This window comes from Bactrocera oleae, chromosome 4 (genome assembly GCF_042242935.1).
Source record: "Bactrocera oleae isolate idBacOlea1 chromosome 4, idBacOlea1, whole genome shotgun sequence".
Lineage (NCBI taxonomy): Eukaryota > Metazoa > Arthropoda > Insecta > Diptera > Tephritidae > Bactrocera > Bactrocera oleae.
In genome coordinates, this window is record NC_091538.1 from 31092263 (window position 1) to 31118504 (window position 26242).

The following is a 26242-nucleotide window of genomic DNA, read 5'->3' on the forward strand; positions in this document are numbered from 1 at the left end:
AAACATTTTAATGTCGTACTTTGCTAAAAAAGTCATCTTGTTATAAGTATTTCCATTTAATGGAAATAATTAACACATTTTTGTATTTTAAGCGCCTAACAAATTTTGGGAAGCCGATTGGCAAATTCGGATGCATTTTTTTAATTTTTAATTTATATATTTAATATATTTTTAAAAAATTTGTTTCCTTTTTGTAGTGTCTAATATCGGAACTCAGTACTTTGATTCCCTCACAAGGCTCTAAATTTTAGATTTTTAATTAGAGAAAACTTTTGTGACTTGGGAAGATTTCGCAATTCAGTACGTGACAGTCACAAAACATTTTCAAATCTCTCAATTGAAAACGAAATGATCTAATTAATTGTTGCATTTAGATATGTTTATAAAACCTTGAATTAAAATAGGTAAGTAGAGTGGCTGTCTGACGACGCACCTAGGCCTATAGGAGGCCCATTGTGATACCACCGGGACTAATGTTCCCTCACTCTATTGTGTCCTATCTGAATCAACCTGTGCTTCTGATGAAGTTCATCACTATAAATATTTTTATGTGAGCAACTTTCAATACGTCGTCTAGGAACCCTTGACCGATAGTGCGATTCTTTTCCTGTATAGCCTTACATTCGCATAGAAGATGTTTTTTTCTTCTACCTCCTGACAGCTTCTACAATAGTCGTTGTAAGGTACACCTAACTTGCAGGCATGTCTACCAATTAGACAGTGACCAGTTAGTACTCCAACCAGAGCTCTTATGTCATTCCTTTTGAATTTTAATAGTCGGTTTGTGCGGCTCATGTTCCATTCCTGCCACATTTGCCTGCTAGTTTAGCAACTCAGTGATTGTATCCACTGAGACTCATCTAGATTTATAACATGTTCGCTGATTACGTGTTTACAAGTTGCCAGAGGCATAAAATTCCCTCTTGTTCAGGAGTTAATTATAGAGTGGTGCTTGTTCTGGGTAGTTCATCTGCTTCGCAGTTACCAGGGATATCACATTGCAGGTTTATCGTGAAGTAGGATGTTAGAGATTCTAATAGATCGAGACATTCTTTCACTATCTTCGATGAAACCATAGGACACTTTAGTGATTTCAAGGCCGCTTGGATTTTGTGAGCACACTTTTTGTCAGGACAACAAGGCTTTTTTTGATTGCTGTGATCTCGGCTTGGAAGACACTGCAGTGGTCTGCAAACGTCCTCGTCCCTTTCCCACTCATCTCTGTCGATAACAAGGATTAAGTTTTCTATGACGCAGTCATAAAGTATAATTACCAATAAGAATAAAATTAAAATGTTGACTAATAACAATAGTTGCGATATATATTTGAAATTAATTTTTTTTAACTTATGCGTGATTGAATGATTATTATCTATGATGATTTCTATAAGTAAATTGTCAGTATATCCAAAATGGAAAACAAAACTTCTTATTAGTTTCGTCAACTGCTTATTATCAGCTGACAAATTTTAGACAAATTTGGGACTGTATTGTGAATGGTAACTTGTCCCAAACTGAGAATTATTATTGAGAATTTCATCACGAGATTTAGACTATTGATTAGATTATTTCACCAATCTACTAGATTTAGCAAGATTTAGCCATACAAAAATGACACTTGTTAATCTCGTCACTGAGGAGCTAATGTATTCGAAATCTTCCCGTGCGAATCTGATATAGCGCTATCTGTTTGTCAGTAGGGAAATTTATTAAATTATCTCAGCTTATTTAGACACTATATACTGTCAAAGAGAAAAAAATTAAACAAACAAATAAAATATAAAGTAAAAAATTAAAGCAATATCAAGTAAATAAGTGAAAATGACAGAAAATAGTATTGAAACAAGAAAAAACGTTAACTTCAGTTGCACCAAAACTAGGTTTCATACAAGAACTTGATTCAGACCTAAATTCGTGAAGATACCCCGTCAAATAAAAAAGCTTTCCATGCAAGCACTTTATTTCGATCCTTCAATGTGTATGGCAGCGGAATGCTATAGTAATCTGATCTGAACAATTTAATCGGAGATTATATTGTTGCATTAGACAATAATCCATGCCTAATTTCGTGAAGATACCTCGTCAAATAAAAAAGTTTTCCATGCAAACACTTTACTCCGATCGTTCAGTTAATATCCGATCCAAACAATTTCTTCGGAAATTACATTGTTGCCTTAGGAATGATTCTTTCACTTTCCACTATGCAAATTGAGCAACAATGATTGTATCGGGGTGAAACTTCGCGGGAATAATGCGTTTAAAGTATGTCACGTTGTGACCCAAAATTGTATAAATTGAACCAAAAGTGTTCAAGCCCCTAGCTACTGAGTATATGGACCCCAGTGAATAAAGTTGACTTCTTACCGAAAATATCGATCGATGTGTAAGATATATAATTTAAGTTTATATAATAAAATAAGTAAATGAAACTCTTGATAATAGTACGTCTTTGTGCCAAAAATCGGTTGAATCGGATCAATACATCCTTCAATATAATATTTTGCCAACACCTGAAGTAATTTCCCGGGCTTTCATCCGTGCAAGTTGCGAGAGTATAAAATGTTCGGTTACACTTGAACTTAAAACTTCCTTATTTGTTTTCATTTAGAAATCTAATGATATCCAATTTTTGTTGGTTAACATCGTTGGCATTTCATATAAAAATATTTAGTTTACTCATTTTTTACTCAAAAGGGTTGCAACATTTGCACTTGGAGAGAAGGGATAACATTTTTTGCTATTGACCGTTGTTCCTGTGGGACTACATTTTCTTTTTTTAGTAATGTAGCGGTCAATACCAATTTAAACAGTTTGTTTTCTTTTAACTGGTATATTCTCACCATCTACTCTGTTTTCCTTCGCTGTCCATGTATGCATGGTTGTTGGTGCCCGTGTGCAGTTTATTGCTGCATCTGCTTTATCACTGTTTGACTTTTAGTTATTAGGAGTGGTTTTTGCTGGCTCCACGAAACTAAAATATGCATCCAAGGAATGCCTTCGGACTTGTTAATGAAGCTGCGCAGAAGTCATTAGGGTGATTGTTATTTTGTTGTTATTATTATTGTCCAAACATTGTTTTGTTTGGAGTTTTCATGTCCTTAGCTTAGGTTTATTTATTTCACTTATTAGATTTTGTTTTCTGTACTTGCGCTTTGAAAGCATCCTTCTTTAATGCTGTGCTGATCACTTCCTTTGTCGCCGAAGAGTCGTTTTGATAAATTTCGTTTCTTAGAATCTAGATTTATGTTTACTGTTTCTAGTATATTATTTGTTATGAATAAGATTGTTTTGATGCTGGTATTTTGTTAACGGCATTAGCTTCAAAAGAGCTTGTAGTAAGTATACTGATTGAGGAAATCGGCAAGTTGTCATTTTAGACTATTTTAATACTACCTTGAGATCGATTTTTTCTTTATACCATCAGTACCACCACTTACGACTGATGCTCGAGAGCGCATTACTTGTGAATAATAAGGCACTGAAGTGACTTAGACGATATTAAAAATATTATTAATAATAGCGGTTTTGTTGCCCTAGATATAAGACCGATTTTGAATATATTTGTGCTCACAGTTTATGACGCTATCAGTGAATTTGTAAGATTTGCTCTCTATTCTTAAATATTTATTTTCACTTTACATTACAAAAATCAGAAAACATTAAACAAAATAACAAATATTTTTATAATATCAGTTTCGTTTTGAAAAATAAGGCCAGTTCAGCACTTTAATTTCTAAAATTATTCAAAAATTATCCAGGTGAATCCGGAGAAAGGCTAACTTAAAACTTAGGTTTGGTCTTTCAGCCCGAAAATTTTACAGCATATTTTTACATTTTCTTCATTATTTCAGGCTTTACGGTTACTAGAAAATTTTCAACACAAAACTTTTCCAAGCTTCAATTTTCGGAACGGTCATAACCTTGAAAACATTGTACCTTGTCGGCAGTTGCGAAATTAAAAGGAATAAGCAACACCCGACGATGAGCGGCAGGAGTGGAGGATGCGGTATAAAGCTAGCAGATCCCATGAAGGTCCTGTGACTGTGGCGAATAGACTCCTCAGTAAGCGGAGTGAAATATTGCTGAAATGGCTTGTCGGTTAATGCTACGGATGCCCCCCGTCCCCACTAAAACCCTGGCAAGGCCTCAGGGTACGTTCAATGCTTGCCGCCATTGAGTTGCGTGACCTCCCTGAAAGATAATCACGAGATCAACACAGCGATTGCACATAGCGAGCGGCGATAGTGGCCCTGAGAGGGGACCCAATCACACAACCATGAATAATTTAACAGAACCAAAACGTATCAATATCACAACTGCACTAGAAAACGAACATGAAAACAAAAAAAAAACGAGCACACGGCTTTTAGGAGAAGCTCAACTATAATAAGGACGCCCCCATTACATACTCGACGCGAAAATACTTGTAGTATACCAGTAAGCGCCGAACAAGATAAATTGGAGAATGCGACACCTTTGGCCAGAAGGACGATATTGGAGGTAATATATCTGCTTTCTACCAACTTGACGAACAAATAGGGAACCTGGTAACCATGTTTGAGGATGGGAAAAGACTATCTATCGCCCAAGCCTTGAAAGACACCATCGGACGGATAACCGCATTATATGAACTAGCTGCTTCTGAACGAGCCAAACCAAAGGAATGCGAGCTGAGGGAAAATATGTCACAAACCTCGCCATGGCCTTTGATTGCGATGCAGGCCAAGAGAAAACTCGAGAATGACAAAGAAACCTCGAACAGCAAGAGGCGACCCAATGTTGCCAAAAAGCCAATAGCGCAAACGCCTAACAAAAGAAGAATCTGCGAAATTAAAGATATCACTCCACCAGAAGTTCAAGAACCTAAATGGGTACTGGTCAGCAACAAAAAAAAGAAGAAGAAAAGTAAGGCTGAACTTAAAAATTCAGAACCAAAGACCCCAAAACGAAAGGCGAAGCGTTCTGAAGCTCTGGAGATTTCAAAACAAGCGACTCATCCGATGCAGATATGCTAAAAAAAATGAAATCGGACCCCAGATTACAAGATCTCGGCGACAGCTTGAGCAAGACAAAGAGAACAGTGAAAAGTGAACTGTTGCTTAATTTTAAAGCTTAACCAAAGGAGTCATCCAATGAACTTAGGTAGCGCACTTTAGAGGTCCTAAAAAGCCGGCGGTAGTCAGAGTCTTAGTGCACGCGGTCACGCTAGAGACCTCAAAGACGAAACGCAAGTAGCACTTATTAGTCTTCTCATAACAGTCTCGAATAAACTCCCTAGTGAAAAGAAAATAAGGATAGACTGGGCCAATTGTAGGATTCGAGAAGTCGCAAGACTAGTCCACTGCTTCAAATGTTTCGAGTTTGGACATACACTACGCAACTGTAAAAACACAAGAGATCTTACTGGCTCGTGTTTCCGATGAGAAGAGAAAGGTCACACCACAAAAGGTTGTAGTAAAGCAATCTGTGTGTGTTATGCCCACAAGGAAGGTGGGAATAAGCACCCGACTGGTAGTTACAGCTGCCCAGCATATAAAAAAGTTGTTGGAAAACCTCAGACAAATGATAAGGTGCCTCCAACTGAACCTGAACCACTGAGATGCAAAGATAAAAGGCATACATTTTTATAGTTGTTACGCTGCCCCCAGCCTATTTCTTATACAACTTCAGGACATGCTTCTCAAGCTTACAAAGCACGCTAGGGGAAAGGTTACGCTAGTGGTAGCTGGCGATTTTAATGCATTGGCGGTCGAACGGGGAAGTATAATTACAAATGCGAGGGGTGCAGCCCTACTATCATCATTCGCAAACCTCGACTTCGTACTTCTTAACAGCGGCCGCAAGCCAACTTTTATTAAGGGCAGGGCGTCGCCTTACATTGACCTCACTTTTGCAAGCTCATGGATAGTTTCATAGATATCATGGCAAGTCTCCGAAATTTATACCCATAGAGACCGCAAAGCCATAACGTTCCAAATAAGTCCCCGACATAGGCAAAAGCCTTATAGTAGGATGCCCAAAAGGGTGACAAAACGATTGAAGACAAGAGCTTGCGACCTAGAAATGCTTGAATCTGCCATTGGTCAAATCAATGAAGACACAAAAGGTGATGCACAGACCAAATGAAGAACATAACGAAACCACTTACAATGGTTTGCGATGCCGTAATGCCACGAAGAAAACAAAGCACCCTCGTATTAGTGGTCCGAAGAAATCGCTCAGCTAAAACTGAATGCTTGTGGTTTCGACATAGATAACAACGCGCTAGAGGAAGACGCGACTTGGACCAACTTCCGATAAAAAAGGAAAAAACTACATAAGGCTTCAACCTACTCCTTTCACAGGTAGAAAATGGCCCTTGGGGAAAAGCTTATCAGATAATGATGAAGAAACTGGGAAGATCAAGAAGACCCCTATATCTCCTACTATCTTGCGTGAGGTAGTTCGTGGAGGAAGTCCCAGCGTTGCCTCATGAGGAACTGAAACATGCTATGGCAATAATAAAGATCGGAAAAGCACCTGGCCTGGACGGAATACCCAACTTCGTTATCAAGCATGTCATTAAAAGGAAACCCAAACTGTTTCGTCAAGCGTATACAAGTTGTTTGAGGGAAGGGATTTTTCCTCCATGTCGTGCGACATATGCATACACATATTTTAAGTTAGATAGTTAGTATTAAAATTGTATATAAAGACAAGAAAAAGTAAAATAAAATCAGAATTAATATATTCTCAGCTCAATGAAGATCTTTACTTTTCCCCTACCAGCGGTAAGAGTTTATAGATTCTTCATTGAGTTTACACACCAATAACTTTTGAAAATTAAACTGAAGTTTTCATTGGGTTAAACAGAACATGTTGTGGAATGTGGGTTTAGATATATCTACGATTGAGTTTTATTAAAACCTTCAGCATTTTTCGCAAATTTTCGGTAAGGGCCTGAGAATAGAAATAACATGAGGGTTGTATGCGTGAAAAAAGAGCGCAGAACCCTAATAATGATTAGAAAAATTAATGTAATCAAAATATAAGATGTGCAATTATCACAAAAACAAAAGCACATTCAATGCTTTCAGGAATAAATTCGTAATCTGGGCACTTAAAACCATCAAAATTTACTAAGATATAAAGACCAACACAAGTTTCTTTTTCAGAGCTGTGTAGTCAAGTTACCTTCATCCCATTATATTCGTATGAATTTGGATTACTTAACGGCAAATAAGGTAGCTAAGACATAAAATTTCTAAACTACTGAACTGAGTTTAATAAAATTTAGCACACTGTTTCCAGTTTGATACAAATTGAAAATAAGATAGTTTATATCTTAATTAGGAGGCGTCCATAAATTACGTGAGGTGTTTTTTTTTTCTGTCTCCCCCTCCTCCTCGGTGAGATGTCATGAGATTTTATTCAACCCCCTCCCCCATCCCCCAATATCTCGTGAGATTTTTCAGAATGTGAGTTTCTGACGTAAACGCGTTGGATTGTTATTGTAAAAAAAAACAATTTGCATCGTCTTTTTATTTACGACTAGTTACGACTAGTAATCAATATTGCTGAGAGTTATAAATGGAATAAAATAAAATAATAGAATACTTAAATCATGACTACTGTAAGTAAACAAAAAGAATATCTACTCTAATTCAGTTCATGGAGAATTATGCGCTGTCTAAAGAGAGACTATTCAAACTAACATGACCATATGATGTTCAGTAAAATCATCTGCTGATCTAACCACTCCATGCTCTTGTGATAAATGCAAAGAAAATACCGCATGTAATGCAGCATCTTTTCTCTAAATCACCACGTATACTTGGGCAATAGAGATCATAAGGCATGCTGATTAAGGCATTTAGCGGTTGAATCGGTAGGTAGTGCTTGTCCCAGCCTGAATCGAAGAACTGTTGGAAATCTTAGTGTTAGTCTGAAATCAAAGCATCAGAGTAAAGAAATGAATCTAATAAATTAAAATTAATACTGAATTATGTGAAAACAGTAATGGAAATACCCGCGCTAATATTACTAATGATTTTAGAATATTTTATCAAGAATTTCAGCGTTTTAGCTTTTTTATGCTATTAATTGTAACAATAAAGTTTATACAAAAAAAATATTATCTTGAAAAAATATATTTAACCTACCTTTTGAAGGTATGCTAAAGTAGACCGAACTTTTCTCTCAGTGGCTTTTCTGAGATGCCGTTCAATCTTATGTTGAATGTGATGTGTTAGCGCTTCTTTCTTCGGGAATTTTTGCTTCGTATTGCTTGTATTCCATGATTTTATCACATCGTCCTGGCAGGACTTCTTCGTCTTATAGACGTATCTTTTGACGTATGCGTTATAAAAATCTTGATAACTTATTTTAAAATAATAAGAGCATGCACTGAGTCGAGTAAAACAATAACAGGAATAAACAAAGCAGGTTAGAACCTGTCAGTGTGTTGCTACCACTCAGTTCGTACGCTCTTGTTCATCGAGTCGCATGTTCGGCTGACATTGGCGCGAAAACATGGGCGGGCTACACTGTACCGTAAATTCAGACTAAATTGAGCTATTTGGTGAAAAATAAATATGGTGGTATGAAATTCAGTAGATGTATAACGCCGAAGGATGAATGAAATTATTTTCTATCGAACGAATTAGTGATTAATCTTAATCGTATTACGATGACGCTCAAGATTAAATCTTAAGCATGTACATACAATTTGGAAACCCCCCCTCCATATATTAAAAATTAAAGAAAAAAATTATAATTTTGGGTAAAGAAAAAGATCGAGCCTCAACAATCACTTGAAGCATTGTACAGAACAATGCAAAATTAAGGTGACAACGATCAACTTTTCGATGCTGCTGGTAAAAAAACATTTGATCTTCAAAGAGATCGCCGAAAATATTCTTGAAGCACCCATTCGGGAGTTTAAAGAAGTAATGAACCTCTTATTTGAATAAATAATTTTCAAAATTAAACCCTAAGTACAATCCCTTGGATATTTATATCGACAGTAACGTTTTTGTTTCTATTCATTAAATAATATTTTCACTGTATTGAATAGTTTATTATAATATTATTTAATGTACCTATACTACAGCCACAGCAACGCGTGGCCGGATCTATGTTATATGTGATATGTATATTTACCTCTTACTTAGCGAAAGTATTGACATGCAGACAGAAAATATTATGAACTCTGAAGCCATTGTTTTCTTTTTTCCATGTCGTTTGATTACAGCTATTGTCAAAAATATACCGGGAAATTCGGAAAATGTAATCCACATTAAATCCATGAAATCCTTTGTATTAAAAGAGCTACAATTCTGACTGGGCAACGCTTTAACATTATCGCTAAGAAAGACTTCTGCAGATATTAGTACTAATCCGTAATAGCAAAAAGCACAGGACATCCATAGAAACCAGAGAATTAATGTTATTTTTCTTAACTCGGGCTTAAACAAAGTTTTCAGTTGATGTGGTGGATTGGCTTCATAATCACTTGTTAACCTTCCAATAAGCATTTGACGATTATTATCCTTTGCAATCTTAAAGTAAATAAAATAAAGGTATTATTATAAAATAAAGGTATTATTATTTATTTTAAATTTTTTTAGGTAAAACGTCTTTATTAATGAGTGATTTAACTCATTAACGATTTTTTAGAAGGGGTGGTCACGCCAACAATCTAAATTACTTAAACTTTCTGAACTAAATCTAAAAACTACAAAATTTGTGAAACCTTTGGGAAGGAAAATTTCTAAAGCCGAAACATTCTCTATTGGATTGGTGTTTGGTGCAATATGGGTTTCTTGCTTCCATTGAGTACAGATATTGTCTATTTTAGCATTTTAACGGCGTTCAGGTTTTCTGTGAAGCAACTCAAAACTTCAAATCCATGAGCAGAAAAGCATTCATAAACATGTACCATTTGGGTTTACATAACACTCCTTTGATTAAATGTTTGTCATTTTGTTAGCCAAACATGTATTAATGGGTGGAACAATACAAAAGTTGACTCATTTGTAAATTTCAATCACGGTTGATGTTTTCTTGCGCCTAATGCAACCTTTTTTATTGTATATTTTTAAAAGTAGAAGTTTGATTACTGTACAGTTGCGTTTGATGACAGATTTCTGAAATTTTTTTTTACTTCTCTTAGATTGAACAGTGATTTTTTCTAAAATAAACAACAATAGATGTCAGATGATTTCCCCCTCTTCCTGGCTTGTCATCAACGCTTCCAGTTTCTCCTTTCAACTTCACCTTTTCACAAATATCCAACTCGTATTTAAATACTTTACAGTTTTTTTATTAGTCCATTTGGGACTTTTAGGATGCTTCTTTCAGAAAGGCTGCTTCAAAACGTTTCTTACACTGAGCACTCAATTTTCTTATTTCACAGGCGCATTAAGAAGATCCAAAAAAAAACTGACCGAGTTGTACGCTTATGTACGTATGTTAATTTGCAAAAAAATAAAACAGTTCTCTGCGAATTGATCGCGCAAAGGAAAAACGTTATTTTTTGAACACACTATATATTTATTAAAACTTAATGGGTAGTAAAATTGCAAAAAATTTGAAGTAGGAAAAATAGGGAATATAATTTCAAGTCTGCTGTTCATTTACAATTGAAATATTTTAAATGTCAAAGGTATTATTGCCTATACTTTTTGTAAAAATGACGGCGGAGCTAACGTTACGGAGAGTAGTAAAAGCAAGTAATGCCTGTAGACCAGCTACCACTGAACAGTTAAAATCAACCAAAGGTATCGCTCTCACTGTGGTCATGTGTAGAAATTCTATTCTAACGCTAAAAGCTCAAAATAATGACAATTTCGCTCTCTTCGCCATATTTTTTGCGTGAAACAAAGTTATATTATATACGTTTAAAACCTCTAATAAAGCGTGTACGATGAAATGAAAGTTGCTTCCAAATCTTTTAGTACAAGGAAATGAAACATTTAGCACGCTTATGGCGGGTTGAAAACGTTCCAAGGCGCTTTTTGTGATTATGAGTCAGTTTCCAAAAGCATGATACATTTTAACAATTTTTATACGTCGAAGATTCTAGAAAGGTAGTGAGGTATGCACCGCGACCTAGGGTCTATTGTGCCCTATAAAATGTATATATGTATATATTATCAGCATGACGAGCTGAGTCGATTTAGGTATGCGCGTTTGTCCGTTCTTACGATGGATTTTTCGTTAGTTATTGAGATATCGAACCATCGTTTGTCGGAACTGTCGATATCGGACCACTATAGCATACATATACTCGTATGTAAATATTGTCTATTTAGTGATTCTACAACTTGAGCTAAATTTATAAAAACTTGATTTAATAGTTTGCTTAAACATAACAAAAGTTCGATGTCGGAACCTTTCATATAATTCAAGAGAACAATATTTCAGACCTGACCCGATTAATTTGATATTTAACTGTATATTATTTCAATATCTTTAATACTGAGTTATTTATAAATACGTTTTTTGTTTATATGCATATTTTTTTATTCAAAAATAAATATTATGATAATAAAGTTATGGTATATACATATATGAAGTATTTAAATACGCAGCGTACCAGTAGAAAGGACGTCTAATAACATTTGATAATAAAATTTTGCCAGCATTTTTTGAAGTATAAAGTGAAAATCCGACATTGATTTCCTGTCACCTGTCAAGTAGATTTAAACAAAAGATGTGATTGCGTTAATAAATGCTGCAAGCCCTTCCAGATTAACTACTTTCATTTTATTCCTAAATCTTCCAATGGTTTTAAGCGATGTACTACATCATTGAGCCGTTTAATAACTTGGTATGGTCCTTCCTAATTACACTGCAATTTGGGAGATAGCCCTTCCTTTCGTTGTGGGTTATATAACAATACCTCATCATTATAATACCATAAATTAGGTCTTATTGAACTACTTGTAAAGGCTCTTAATCGGAGTCCGAATCTTTCAAATATTTGAAGAATAGTAGAAGTACTACATGGTTTCCTCGGAAACCATAAGGCTGACAACTATGACAGAATGTATCTAAAGATGCACATGCTAAATTCTTATTTAGGTAAATTTAAAGATATTATGGGAGCTTATTCGGAAGAACAAGGATAATACTTTCACTAAAATAAAAGAAATTTGAGAGACGATGTACTGAGAGCATGATGGCGTTATATTTGGCCGTTAATAAGAGAAACACACAGAACCTCATGTTGCCATTAAGATGCACATGTTACATTCTTATTGAGGTAAATTTAAAGATAATATGGGAGCTTGCTTCTTCGGTAGAACACGGAGAATACTTTCATCAAATATAATGAAATTTGAAAGCCAAGGCCAGGGTACTGAAAGCATGATGGGGCTATTTTTGACTGTTAAGAAACACATAGGACCTGATGTTGCCATTTTTCTTCTTCAAAAGTACATCAGGTGAGCTCCATGTACTTGCTGATGGTTCGTTTACGCCGCTTTCACTCATTTTACGTATAGACCGGCTTACAACTTCACGTTTTACTAATGGAACGCTTCGTGTAGCCTGACGGCTATTTTCATAGTCTCTTCCTTTAATTGCAATTGAAACACATATTCGTCAACATTAATGTTTTCACCTTCCATGGCCTCTCATAACCGTGATTGTAATTCGGATTTTACTGCATTTGTTGCAAAAGCGCGTTCTTCCAGCTCTTTCCAATTGTGGAATCTTCAGATCATTAAACTTAGGGAATTTATTTGACAATCCCATTTCTGACTCTATCAAGAGTTCGATCACTAGATTGTTAAATAGGATTGAATGGCTTATTTACTTTTTACTTTATAATTTTTATACAAATAAATTGCCATAACTAAGCTCCAAAATAAGATACAGTACTGTTATTTGGTGCACAGGATCACATTAGACAGGGGCATATGCAGTTTAAATTTTTTGAAAAGTGGGTGGTCTTGCCCCTGATAGGTTTAATGTGCATATATCCTAAACCGCTTAAGCTATAATGACAAAATTCACTGAGGAAAAATGTTAGAAACTCTATCGACAGTGTGAAAATGGGTGAAATCGGGTGACAACCCCGCCCACCCTTCATATAACGGTACTGTTAAAAATTACTAAAAGTGCGATAAGCCAAGCACTAGACACGCCAGAGACATTAAATATTATCTATGGGATGGTATGAGATGACTTTATACCCATATCTAGGGATCTACTTAACTGATTTCAACCGAATTTGGTACAGAATATTCTTCTCATATTTCTATGTTATAGTACGAAAATGGGCTAAATCGGATTACAATTACGCCTATTTCCCATATAACATAATAATAAATTCCATCTGATTCTTTCACTTTCCACTATGCAAATCAAGCAACAATTATTGTATAGGGGTAAAATTATGCGTGAAAAATGCGTTCAAAGTATGCCACCTTGTGACTAAAAATTGTTTAAATCGAACCAAAACTGTTCAAGCCCCTAGGTATTGAATATGTGGACCCCAGTACCTATAGTTGATTTTAACCGAAAATATCGGTCAATGTGTAAGAAATATAATTGAAATTCATATAATAAAATAAGTAAATGAAACTCCCGATAATAGTATGTTTTTGTGTCAAAAAAGTGTTGAAACGGATTATTACTTCCTTTAATATAAAATTTTGCCAGCACCCGAAGAAACTTCCCAAACAAACGAACTAAGGCAAAAAACATGATGGACCGAATTTCCATCTACGAATCGCTGCTGAATCGCAACAAAATCGACCCGTTTCTGAACGGATTGTGACTGGCGATGAAAAATGTGTCACTTACGACAACATCGAGCGCAAACGGTCGTGGTCAAAGCTCGGGGACCAGATTGGCGGCCAGGAAGGGTTTGCTGTGTTTGGTGGGATTGGAAAGGAATAATCTCGCAACTTGTTGCTCCAGAGTATAATAGTTTTGTTCACCTAACGGTTGTTTGTATCACCTAAAACTAATCGAGTTAGATATAGGGTTATATATATATAAATGATCAGGATGAAGAGACGAGTTGAAATCTGGTTGACTGTCTGTCCGTCCGTCCGTCCGCCTGTGTAAGCTGTAACTTGAGTAAAAATTTTAGATATCTTTATGAAACTTGGTACACATGTTTCTTGGTACCGTATGCCGGTTGGTATTGCAGATGGGCGTAATCCTACTACAGCCACGCCCACAAAACGCCATTAATCAAAAACAAATAAATTGCCATAACTAAGCTCCGCAATAAGATACAAGACTGTTATTTGGTGCATAGGATCACATTAAAGAGGGGCATATGCAGTTTACATTTTTTTGAAAAGTGCTTATGCTATAATAACAAAATTCACTGAAGAAAAATGTTAGAAACTCTATCGACAGTGTGAAAATGGGTGAAATCGGGTGACAACGCCGCCCACTCTCCATATAACGGTACTGTTAAAAACTACACAAAGCGCGATAAATCAAGCACTAAACACTCCAGAGATATTAAATTTTATCTCTGGGATGGTATGGGATGACTTTATAGGAGCCGCGTTCAAAATTAGACAGTGGGCGTGACACCGCCTTCTCTTGATGGAAACGTGCAAACCCATATCATCAACCAAACTCGTTACAAAACATTCTATTAATATTTCTATATTATAGTGCGAAAATGGGCGAAATCGGACTACAATCACGCCTATTTCCCATATAACATAATTTTAATTTATGCATATCAAGCAACAATGATTGTATCGGGGTAAAACTTTGACTTGTGAATAATGCGTTTAAAGTATGCCATCTTGTGACCAAAAATTGTCTAAATCGAACGAAAACTCTTCAAGCCCCTAGGTACTGAATATGTGGAAACTTGTAGTTGACTTTTTACCGAAAATATCGGTCAATGTGTAAGATATATAATTGAAATTCATATAATAAAATAAATAAATGAAACTCTCGATCATAGTATGTTTTTGTGTCAAAAATGGGTTGAATCGGATTAATATTTCCTTTAATATAGTCATTTCCCGGGCTTTGATCCTTGCAAGTTGCGAGAGTATAAAATGTTCGGTTACACCCGAACTTAGAACTTCCTTACTTGTTATTTAAACCGCATTTTCTAAACTTATGGTACAGTCAGCACAAACAGCACATAAACTATTCGGATCATTTAAGTTCCTCTTAATGTAGAACCGTCTAATGTCTTAAACCGCTATATTTATTAAATTTAGTCATTTTTGCCCTCAAAATTAATTCAATTAAGCCGAATAACAATATTTCAAGAATCACCTGTATCACATAAACTAAAGCTGCTAGAAATAAACTGAGGTAGATTTAAAATTAGCGACGTCAAATTAGATAGTTTAGAAACTTCATAAAACGAAAAAAAATGTAATGTGTTTACGAGTGTAATTACATAAGAAATTGAAACCTGAATTTTTACTGTTACCCTTGAACATTATATTGAACTCTAGTGATATAAAAAACATTATTTAAATGTTATTTATTAAGGTCCTAATAGATAATGAGTTTTTACATTTTGTCATTAAGTATCCAAAACCTGTATTAGTTTATGAGAAAATTATTCAATCCCAGTTCAACACAATGGTATAATTGATATATATCTATATTATAAATTATTAATGATAACAATGTTGCTGTGTTTTGTAATAGAAAATTGTAGCGCAGCATTATCATCAACTGTGCAGCAAACTGCCGAAAACAACATGGTAATAAGAAATTATAAATCTTGACTTATAAAAATACAGACTTATAACAGAAATATAAAAAATAAAATTATTACATACAATAAAAGTTTTCTTACCTGTTCTAAGACTCGAACTGCTTTCTCATAATTACCATTTATGGTATGGTACCTGGCCGACTCTGTAAGCCACTACAAATAAATAATTTTATTCGGTAAGCAGTAATTATGTGAACAATTAATGAAAAAAAAATTTAGAACACAGAATATGATCATAGAATTTATTGCCCTTGAAATTAAGGTTACATTTAACTGCTAATAAGTATGCAATATTATTTACTACACAATTGTCTTACAATTAAGAAAGTATTAACTGTAGGTAATATTCGAAATTTACTTTAAAACATTATTAACATAAACCAGTTTGTTCATCACACTTAAATAAGTATATACTTGTACACATAGCCAATAAAGTCTGCGTTTACCCGACACATTTTTTTAAGTGAAGTAAAAACACAATGTAAATAGGTAATTCAGTTCAAATTTTCTACATGTATTTCTTCTTTATATTCTTAAGTTCAAAATTCAAAAATAAGAATGTATATTCCTATTTTAATTTTTGTGAAAACGGGATTTTAGTGTAAGAACAAGTAAATATAGGCACCAAAAAGTCTGCGTTCAGTTAGTTTGAATTGTAAATACCGTTACTTCTCATGAATTTGTTCCTACTTTTTGCGTGACGCGTTTTAATAATATTTAAAAAAAACTGGAAACCAAAGGAAAAGAAATTAATCTGTCAGAAAGAAAAATTATCATTAAGTTGTGGAAAGACGGCGAAAGTTTCAGAAAAATTGGGCAAATTATTGGAAGAACGTATTCTTCTGTCCAGCGCGCGTAAACAATTAAAAAAAAAACGGAATTTTAACGTCAAAACCGCGATCTGGCCGTCTGAAAACATTATCAGAAAATAATAAATATGGTGAAAGGTGGACGAATTACGTCCACAAAGATTATTGAAAACGTAAATATTATATAACCATTAAAAAAACAATTTGTGCCGAAACTGCTAGAAAAATTTTACGAAAAGCTGGATATCATGGTAAAGTCGCTCGAAAGAAACCATATATTTCACTTTTAAACAGGCGAAAGCGCATTGAATTTGCTCATAGTTATATGAATTAGTCGCCGGAATTCTGGAGACAAGTAATATTCCCTTGAAAAGCAAAATCTTGTTGGTACAGTTAAACACGGAGGAGGCGGAACTATGGTGTGGGGTTGCATGGCGGTTGGTGGTGTGGGTCAACTTGAATTTATTGAATCTACAATGGATAAATGGGGTTATTTGAACATTTTAAAAAACAACAATTTGAAACAAAGTGCAGAGAATTTTGGATTATCTTCGACGTTGTGGTTCCAACAAGATAATGACCCGATATGTATATAAACGATCAGCGTTACAAGCGTCTGGTCAAGCCATGTCTGTCTGTCTGTCCGTCTGTATATACGCGAAATAGTCCCCCAGTTTTCGAGATATTGGCCGCCATTTGTTAAAACCGGCAATATCAGATCACTATAACATATGCTGCCATCCAAACTTAACGATCGAAATCAAGTCCTTGTAGGAAAAACTTTTTTATGTAATCAAATATCTTCACGAAATTAAGCATGGATTATAGTCTAAAGCAACGGTGTAATATTCGAACAAATTGTTCAGTTAGCATATACCAAGATCAAGTCCTTATATGGAAATGTTTTATTTGGGAATTTAATTATATATACAATATTAAAGCTTCAGTGCAACCGAAGTTAACGATTTTTCCTGGTTGATTTTTTTTAAGTTGTGTATATCATTAATCTCAATTAATCCACAGATCACACAAAAGAGTGGATTATGGGGTTAGGGGTAGTCAGAGGCACGAAAAAATTAGAATTTTCAGTATTTTTTTTTTTGCTATTAAATCATGTTATTGTATTTTACAAAAGTAGTAATGTGGCATAATTATACATTATTTTGACTTGACGTCACGAAAATTTCCAAAAAAAATTTTAATTTCCAAAGTTATAGCTGTATGTGCTGACCCAGTTCCAAAAAATTGTATTATATATAGATAATCGAAGCTTTTTTTTCAAGAATTAACAAAATGGCGGCCTCAGTAAATTTTTTCAAGTTTTTTCGGAAAAATCAACAGTTAATTTTAAGTTAATAAGCACCATCAAATTGAAGTTCGTGAATTTCACCTAGAATTCCTTTTCAACTTCTCAGGCATCGGCAGTGCAATTCATTGATCAACTGATTAGTGCCCTTGAAAACAAAATTTTAGCTTACGAGTTGGTTTTCGAGCGATTTTATTTTATTGGTGAGCTAATGCACATGAAATCAAACGATAGCGACTTGAACATAAAAAGCTTGTGGAGACACACCCAAAGACTTGGAAACGGAGTTGAAATTGAGAACGTAAATCTCCTACCCGACTTTGACAGTTGACTGGATCGGGTAAATTTGACGTTTAGCAATGGGAACGACTGGAACGGCTATATTGAAATCTTACCAAAAATATATGTCACAAACGCAGAGAAAACGTGGACAGGGCAACGATAATGCCAGTAATATGAGCAGTAAATAAGAAGTTTTCATCTTAAAAATAACTATGCAGTGATGCCCACACGCTGACTTTGAGCAATAACTGTTTTTTGGTGTCGTTGAAAAATGTTTCAATATTTTCAGTAGCAGCACACAACGTTGGGAAATTCTGAAATGCAAAATACCCAATTCACTTCACTACCTTTCTAATACAAGGTGGTCTGCCGGAATCGATGTCACCAAGCCATTATCGAAAAATCTTTCCAGATCAATAAACGCTTTGAAAAATGTTTAAAAAAAAAACTCAACCTTACGGCAGAAACTTGTCGGGATGTTGATGAAATTTTGAAATATATCACAAATTTGAGTGTGTTTTGATGGCCTGGTTTAACAATCCTTCAGTGATCAAGGTCACCATAGACGCTGAAGTTATAAATATATAATATTTAGATTGCCTGTAAACTTCTTTATACAGAACCAAACATTTGGTCCGGCTCGAAGGTAAGTGATGACAAGCTATACAATATTGTGTTACCTAAGATTGAGGGGACTAAAATTGATATACACGTCATTGATTGAAAAGTATTTCATTCTATATCACTTTAAAGTCGGTATTCGACATTTCTGCATTTTATTTATTTTATATTTTATTTACTAATTTTCAATTTTCCTGTATTTTTAGAAATACCAGGGTGTGTATGTATGTGCACATCACATTTTAAGTATAGAACTTAATACCTGTATGTGTTTTATAACATTTTATATAACAACATATATAGGTTATTTTATTTGATATGGGGTTTTAAGTGTACACATGGATGATGCCTAAATATTATATGTTCTTGTGTATACCCATTCAGTTTACAGTTCCTATAATTAGTATGCTACATATGTACTTATATATGCATCTCTTTAGGATGTGTGTTTATGTATATACAAGTTGGTGGTAAATGTGGTTGGTCTCACCAAAAAATAGCAATACCAGCTCCAAATTTTTTTACCTCAAGTTGGTACATCTGTCGTGAGAACATATGCAAAGTTACAAGCCATTCTGTCAATTAATTGACCAATGTTTAGAAAGCGCTATTAGTTTGAATAATTCACTCATTGTGAGCGACTAATACATCAGTAGGGAAATTAAAATAAATAATATTAAAATACTTAACGTGATGTATTTACTGACGACCAACATGGGGCCTCGGTTAAAAAAGTAACAATATATGTTTTTGTAATTTTTAAACTATTGGAAGTATAGTTTTACTCTTTCTTCTTAAATAAACTTAATTTTAATTAAGTCAGGACCTTAAATTATATTGCGGCTATAACCGTCATGGCACCAGCGAAATCTAGTAATGGAACGATGGCGGCAATAACAGCAAAGATTTAAAACGTAAATGACTCTAATAAACAAATTCTTGTATGCAACAAGGCATTTTTGGGATTTTTACACGAAATGTTAGTTCATAATGAAACAAAAATAAATAAACGACAAAAAAATCGCACTACTCCTTTTGAAAATTCTCAAGCTTTTTTGAGATAAAATAAAATTATTGGGATGCGCAACTTGAATAAAGAGGGCCAATTGCCTGTGCCTAGACGAATTGAAAATATCCGGTTAAGCAAAACCATTCGCGAGTGTGGTTTTATTACAATTCAATTCTTTATTTTACGTATATTATAATTTAACCTAACGGCTTAAACTAGTGGTAAGTACGTATTAGAAAAGGGGTAAGTATAAGTATATTTCAACAGTTTCGTTAATTCTTTGTAATAGATAATGTGTTTTGTAATAAGTATAATGTTAAAATACTTACATAGCATAAAACATTTATAATTTATTCCAATATTATTAAATTAATCTTTTCTTTTTTTAAGTTTATGTTATTGTTTAAATGAGTTAAACTCCCTCCTCCAAGTACACCACTCTACTCGGGAAAAACTGGCGCCCCTTAATAATGCCCACCACATACTCACCAATACACCACACCAGATGACACCACACAGGACAACACAACATACTATCTTTACATTCGTTTTCGTCTACGGGCCTGAGCGCCACATCAACATTCGCATATACACCTGATTCGCCAAGGTAGCGATCTTATGCGCAACTGTTCGTTGACAACTGTTGGACACCGATACCTCCTGATTTTGATCGCCATCACCCGAAAGTCGTTTCGTGGAATTGGATTCTCAACGCTCCCCTCGTCTACATCATATTATTACATATTATATAACATTTTTATTATAATTTTAAATAAACTTGTGATTCAACCGAGATGGTCAAAATAATAATTCTATACTAAGTTTAACGGAAACTTTTATTTTAAAATTTGAATAAAATAAGAAAGGTGTGTGCTTCCCAATAAATTTGTTATGCAGATAAACATGGTCCTTCGAGCCATAGTGAGCGGATTAAAAAAAAAAGTTTTTTTGCTTATATACGCTTACCATCGTATATTTAAATATACAAAATTCAACAAAAAAAAAATAAATAAATAAAACAAAACATACAAACATATATGCATACCTTAGTGCAAAAATATATATGCTTTCATACATATACATTCATATTACGTACATATATTCGTATATACATATTCTTTATACATATAATTGCTAAGAGCTATATATACCATATATTGTATATTTATTTCATATATATATATTAAAAATTGAAATTTAGAAACTGCAAACTATATGGTACATACGTGACAAATACAAATTTGCACATTAAAATATTTACGCAGACGGTAAACTACCTGCTCATTATCAATTCTCTGTTCTCGCTTTATTCGTACCTCGAAAATAATACGCATATTCACCATATACATACATACGGCACACAATCTGGCTATGCTTATACATATACCCTATATACATTGAGTCAATTCGATATGGAAATTTTATAAAATTATTGAAAAAATTACATATTATTTTAGAAATAAATAGAAAACAAATAAATTATTAAAAACACAATACAAAAAAAAAAAATATATTACCAACAACATACTTACATACATTCATATGTATACATATATGGGTATATACAATGTTATAATAGTTTCAAAGTCCTCATAGGCAATTATCCGGCAATACCCCTTGTAACAAACAAGCAGGATTGCGTAGACAAAAAAATACTAAAAGCACATTGATCTCTTCAACGAGCTCTCAATTGCATTAGAAAATATACATACATACGCACAAACAATCCGTGCATACTTATGTACAAAGTGTATTGATCTCTTCAAGCTCTCAATTTCACGAGCATATAAATATATACTAACAAGTCCGTGTATTAGGGTGTACCTAAATACATCGACATAAGGACATAAAAAATATTATTGAATTAAAAGTGCGATTTTTATTAATTAAATTAAATAAAGCAATATATTCAAAAAGTAAATTTAGTTTACACTGAAAAAATAAATAAAAGGTTATATATTAATAATTCATTGAAACATTATATAAATAACATAACAAAAATGGTTAATGGCGACAAAAGTCAAACTACACCTGTAGGAGCTACACGCCCAAAACAGGTTGCCAAATTCATTTCTGAGAGTGACAGATTAACACGATACTGCACTCGATTCTCATCTTCACCGATTCAAGACATCTCTGAATCGTTATTGGAAATATAATAAAAAAAACAAAATATTGACAATTTTTGGACTCGTCTCCAAACGGCTCATGACGCCATAGTAGATTATGATAATTCAGATCTACCAAACGATTTTAAATCATCGGCTTACGCACTATACGAAAACTGCTTAGACCAGTACGAAGAAACAAAAGCTATGATTTCTGATCAATTAAACCTAATAAAAGCAATTGCACCTACTCCACATCAGCGAGTAGAGCTGCCACAAGTACAAATTCAAGAGGCAAGTTCAGGCATCCATCTCGAGGTGCCCGCATGCGACACATAAATATTTTATGGAGGTTATGAAGAATGGCCGTCCTTCCGGGACATGTTCACTGCCGTATACATCAACCATCCAAAATTATCAAAAGCGCAAAAATTGTATCACCTCCGATACAAAACTAAAGGTCAAGCAGGCGCAATAGTAAAACAGTTCGCACTAAATGACGACAATTTTAATTTGGCTCGGGAAGCTCTAACATCTAGATATGAAAATGAAAGAATATTGGTCGATAAACAAGTAACGACACTAATAAACTTGCCTAAAATTCAAAAAGACACAAGTGAAGAATTTATAAGACTACAATCCATGTTTCAAACTGTTTGTCGGTTTTATCGACACAAAATATTCCCACAGACAGCTGGGACCCTATACTGGTAAACATATGCACAGCCGCATTACCAGAAAAATCGTTACTTTTATGGGAGCAATCGCTCTCATTACGAAAGAAATGCCCATGTGGCAACAAATGAAAGACTTTCTAACTACCCAGTACGAAATCGCTGAAAGGGTAGACAAAAAGCTAATTAAAACAAAAATTGTACAACACGACCAAAAAAGAAGCTTCAATAGACCCCAAGCTAGTAGCAAAATAAATAAAACAGAAGCTTTTACAAATCTCAATCGTTCACATCCGAACAAAATAAATATACGTCATGCGAACTATGCACAAGAGGGCATAAACTACAATCTTGCAAAAAATTCAAAAAATTAAAAATGAAAGAAAGAAACTATTTCGTGAGATCAAAAAAATTATGTACAAATTGCTTGATACATACGCATAAGTATAAAAATTGCAAAAGCCAATTCAATTGCTTATATTGTCACAAAAGACATCACACAATGCTTCACATTTACAGCACATTTCCCAGCTCACCCCAAAATAGCGCATATATTAGTATAAAAAGAACCACGGGTTTAGTTTCAACTACAAATCCCGAAAACCACAATACCGAAAATTGCCAAATAACACCATGCTGCTCAAAGGCACAAAACACTCAAACGCTACACAGCGAAATACAAAATAAGGTATTACTACCCACATCAGTCATCTCCATCGAACATCGAGAAGAACTCTACAAACTTAGAGCCCTAATAGACCAAGGATCACAACGATCTTTCATAGCGTCTAGGGTACAAAATAGGCTACCAACTGTCAACAAAACAAGCCAACTTTGAAATTACAGGAATAGGCGGAAGAATATTTCAAAACTCTAATAAAATCTGCCCTATTACTCTAATTTCCCGCAAGCGGATAAGAGAATTAAAGCAGAAGCTATAGTCTTACCGCAGCTAACAAATATGCTTCCAAACTATTATACAAATAGCAAGCATTGGCAAAAGGTATCACACCTGAAGCTAGCAGATCCCAACTGCAACACTCCCGCTCAAATAGATATTCTATTAGGCAGCGATCTCATACCTCAGATAATACTTGAGGGTATTGAGAAAATTTCAAACACACTATTGGCACAAAATACTATTTTCGGTTGGATCCTAAGTGAACTAGTTACGGAACCAGTTACCATTATGACAACTCAAGTTGAGGAAATCTCAAACGAATACCTCTGGCTAAATGAGTTAAGCTTCCCGCCCCGAAAAACACAACACACCACTCACAAGACAACACTGGCACACATCCCACACCTGGAAACATCAAAACACCTATACACCACACAACACATACAAATGCATTACACTATTGGAAGCAGCCGCATGCACACACACAGTAGGATCTCTACACAACAAAACAGTACAAAAATATCTGTCTCAGCGATTGTCGTCGAAAAAACACCGGACTTGTCTTTGGCGCGTAACCGCATTTTCTTCATTTTTTTATATTCTTTTAATTACCTCTCCACTGGTATGCGACCAGGGAGTGATTGCGTGAAGATAATCTCGTCATAATTATTAATAAATAAACAGTTTTGTAAACATTTCCAAACCGGAAAAATATACAATTTTTTAATTTACATACGCGGAATTATAAAGTGGCAAGTAAGTGGTGAACTTAACATTGGTCCTTCGAGCCATTCCGAATGGCACTATAGTGAAAAAAAAAAAAAAAAAAAAATTTTAGTAAAAATAAGGGTGGAAAACCTTAAAAAATTGGTGGTGTTAACATTGGTGGTGATTGGTGGTGACAAACAACTAAAATAAAAAATAAAATATATATATGAAAAGTGCTTAAAAGTGATTTACATATGTATATATAAACGGAGAAGCCAACAACAAAGTGTACTGAAAAAAAAAAAAAAAAAAAAGGCAGAAGAAAAAAAAAGTGCAGTGACCACAACAGCAAAAAAATATATATATATATATACATATGCTTTGTTGGAAAAAAAGTGCAGTGACCACAACAACAAAAAATTTATATATATACACATATGCTTTTGGTGCATAATATAACAGTGCAGTGACAAAAAAAAAAAAAAAAAAAAAAAACGGGCGCGGAAAAACAAAATACAATCAAATAAAAACGGGCGCGAATTAAAACCCATATATATGTATATATACATATTAACATATCAAACGGGCGCGAAAGTAATTCAACAAAAACCAAGCAAAAACCCCAAGGAACAACCCAGGAAAGGATTGGATACACCTACAGGCATCCACATACAAGATACAGGCTATAGTCCCCAAAATCCCTTGACGGATATTCAAGTGAGTTGTATCGATTCCATTTTGTACCTCATTACTGCAGGGTATATGTATATTTATTACGGTTTACAAAAACGGTTGCCAAACTGTTGAATTTGCGGTATTTCGGGTTTTACCGAAAAAATTCCATACATATAATATACATATATATATTCTATATATATATATATAATATTTATATATATATATAAATAAATATATACACATTTATATATAAATATATACATATTTATTGCCTAGAAAAGCTTACCTTCGTGTATTTAACACAAAATATACCAAATCCCAAACACTATATATGATATATACATATATATGAAATTCAAGTACTCCACTTGCAAAAATATCCGGCAATACCCCTTATGCTTGATCAAGTAATAAGCAGGATTGCCTAAAACAAGTAAGCAAAGGCAAATAAAAAACACAAAAAAAAACACATATACATATACCCACATAGCAACATATAACGAATAAAAAGAGATATAAGAACAATATTCTCAAAAAACAAAAAAAAAATTAAAGAATTTCTTACCTGTATGCCACATCTCTAATTACATACATATTTACATATTTTGCACAATATATACCAAAATTTTTAGCACTTATAATTTTGAGCGCTTGCAAATATGTACATATTCGTAATATTATTAACATATTATATTTAACTACAAGAAAGAGAAGAGAGAGAAAGGCAAAGAAAATAAAAAATTAAATTTTTAAACATATAAAATATACGTACATTATTTTACTCTTTTACATACGTACATATTTACATTCATATACCGAGAGTGCATATTTACGAATCGTAGTGCACATAGGATAACTTTGTTGCTAATTACGTTTATGCGCTCTTTCGTAACGGAGAAACAACGTCCGCTCGTTTACATATATACTCATACAAGTACGGGACATATTATTATACCCTACTAGGGTACCACTAAAAGTTAAAGAACTTAAAAAAGCGCATTCGAAAAAAAAAAACATTTTAAACGGTTCGGTAAAGAAAAAACGAATTCTTAAAAAAAAAAAAAAAAAATTATTATTTATAATTCTATAAATAAATAAATAACAATAATAAAAAATTGTGAACAATATTATATACATTGCTTCTATACAATTTAATTTATTATATTCCAAAGTCCAATTTGGCACATACTCGGCAATACCCCTTGTTGTTTGGCAAACAAAAACAAGCAGGATTGCGTACAAATACAATTCTATAATATTATTCATATTCAAAGTCCATATAGGCACAAATCCGGCAATACCCCTTGTTTCTTGGCAACCAAAAAACAAGTAGGATTGCATACATATGTATAAAGTACATTGATCTCTTATACGAGCTCTCATTGACACATACTAATTCGCTTATAGGTATACCCTATATCGCATACGAACACAAAAAAG

The 26242-nt window shown here is 33.9% G+C and overlaps 1 protein-coding gene across 5 annotated transcripts in view; it reads right to left on the reverse strand.

Moving 5' to 3' along the window:
• The window catches only part of LOC118680134 (synaptic vesicle 2-related protein), a 337472-nt gene that overhangs the window by 36177 nt on the left and 275053 nt on the right, over nucleotides 1-26242 (reverse strand). For 4 of the 5 annotated variants that reach the window (XM_070109220.1, XM_070109222.1, XM_070109219.1 and 1 more), the window contains 2 exons: nucleotides 15788-15859; nucleotides 9142-9539 (listed from right to left, as the gene is read on the reverse strand). In XM_070109220.1, the coding sequence (XP_069965321.1) occupies nucleotides 9142-9539; nucleotides 15788-15859 (470 nt within the window). The remainder of the gene's footprint in view (nucleotides 1-9141; nucleotides 9540-15787; nucleotides 15860-26242) is intronic. The other variant, XM_070109221.1, reaches the window with a different exon arrangement.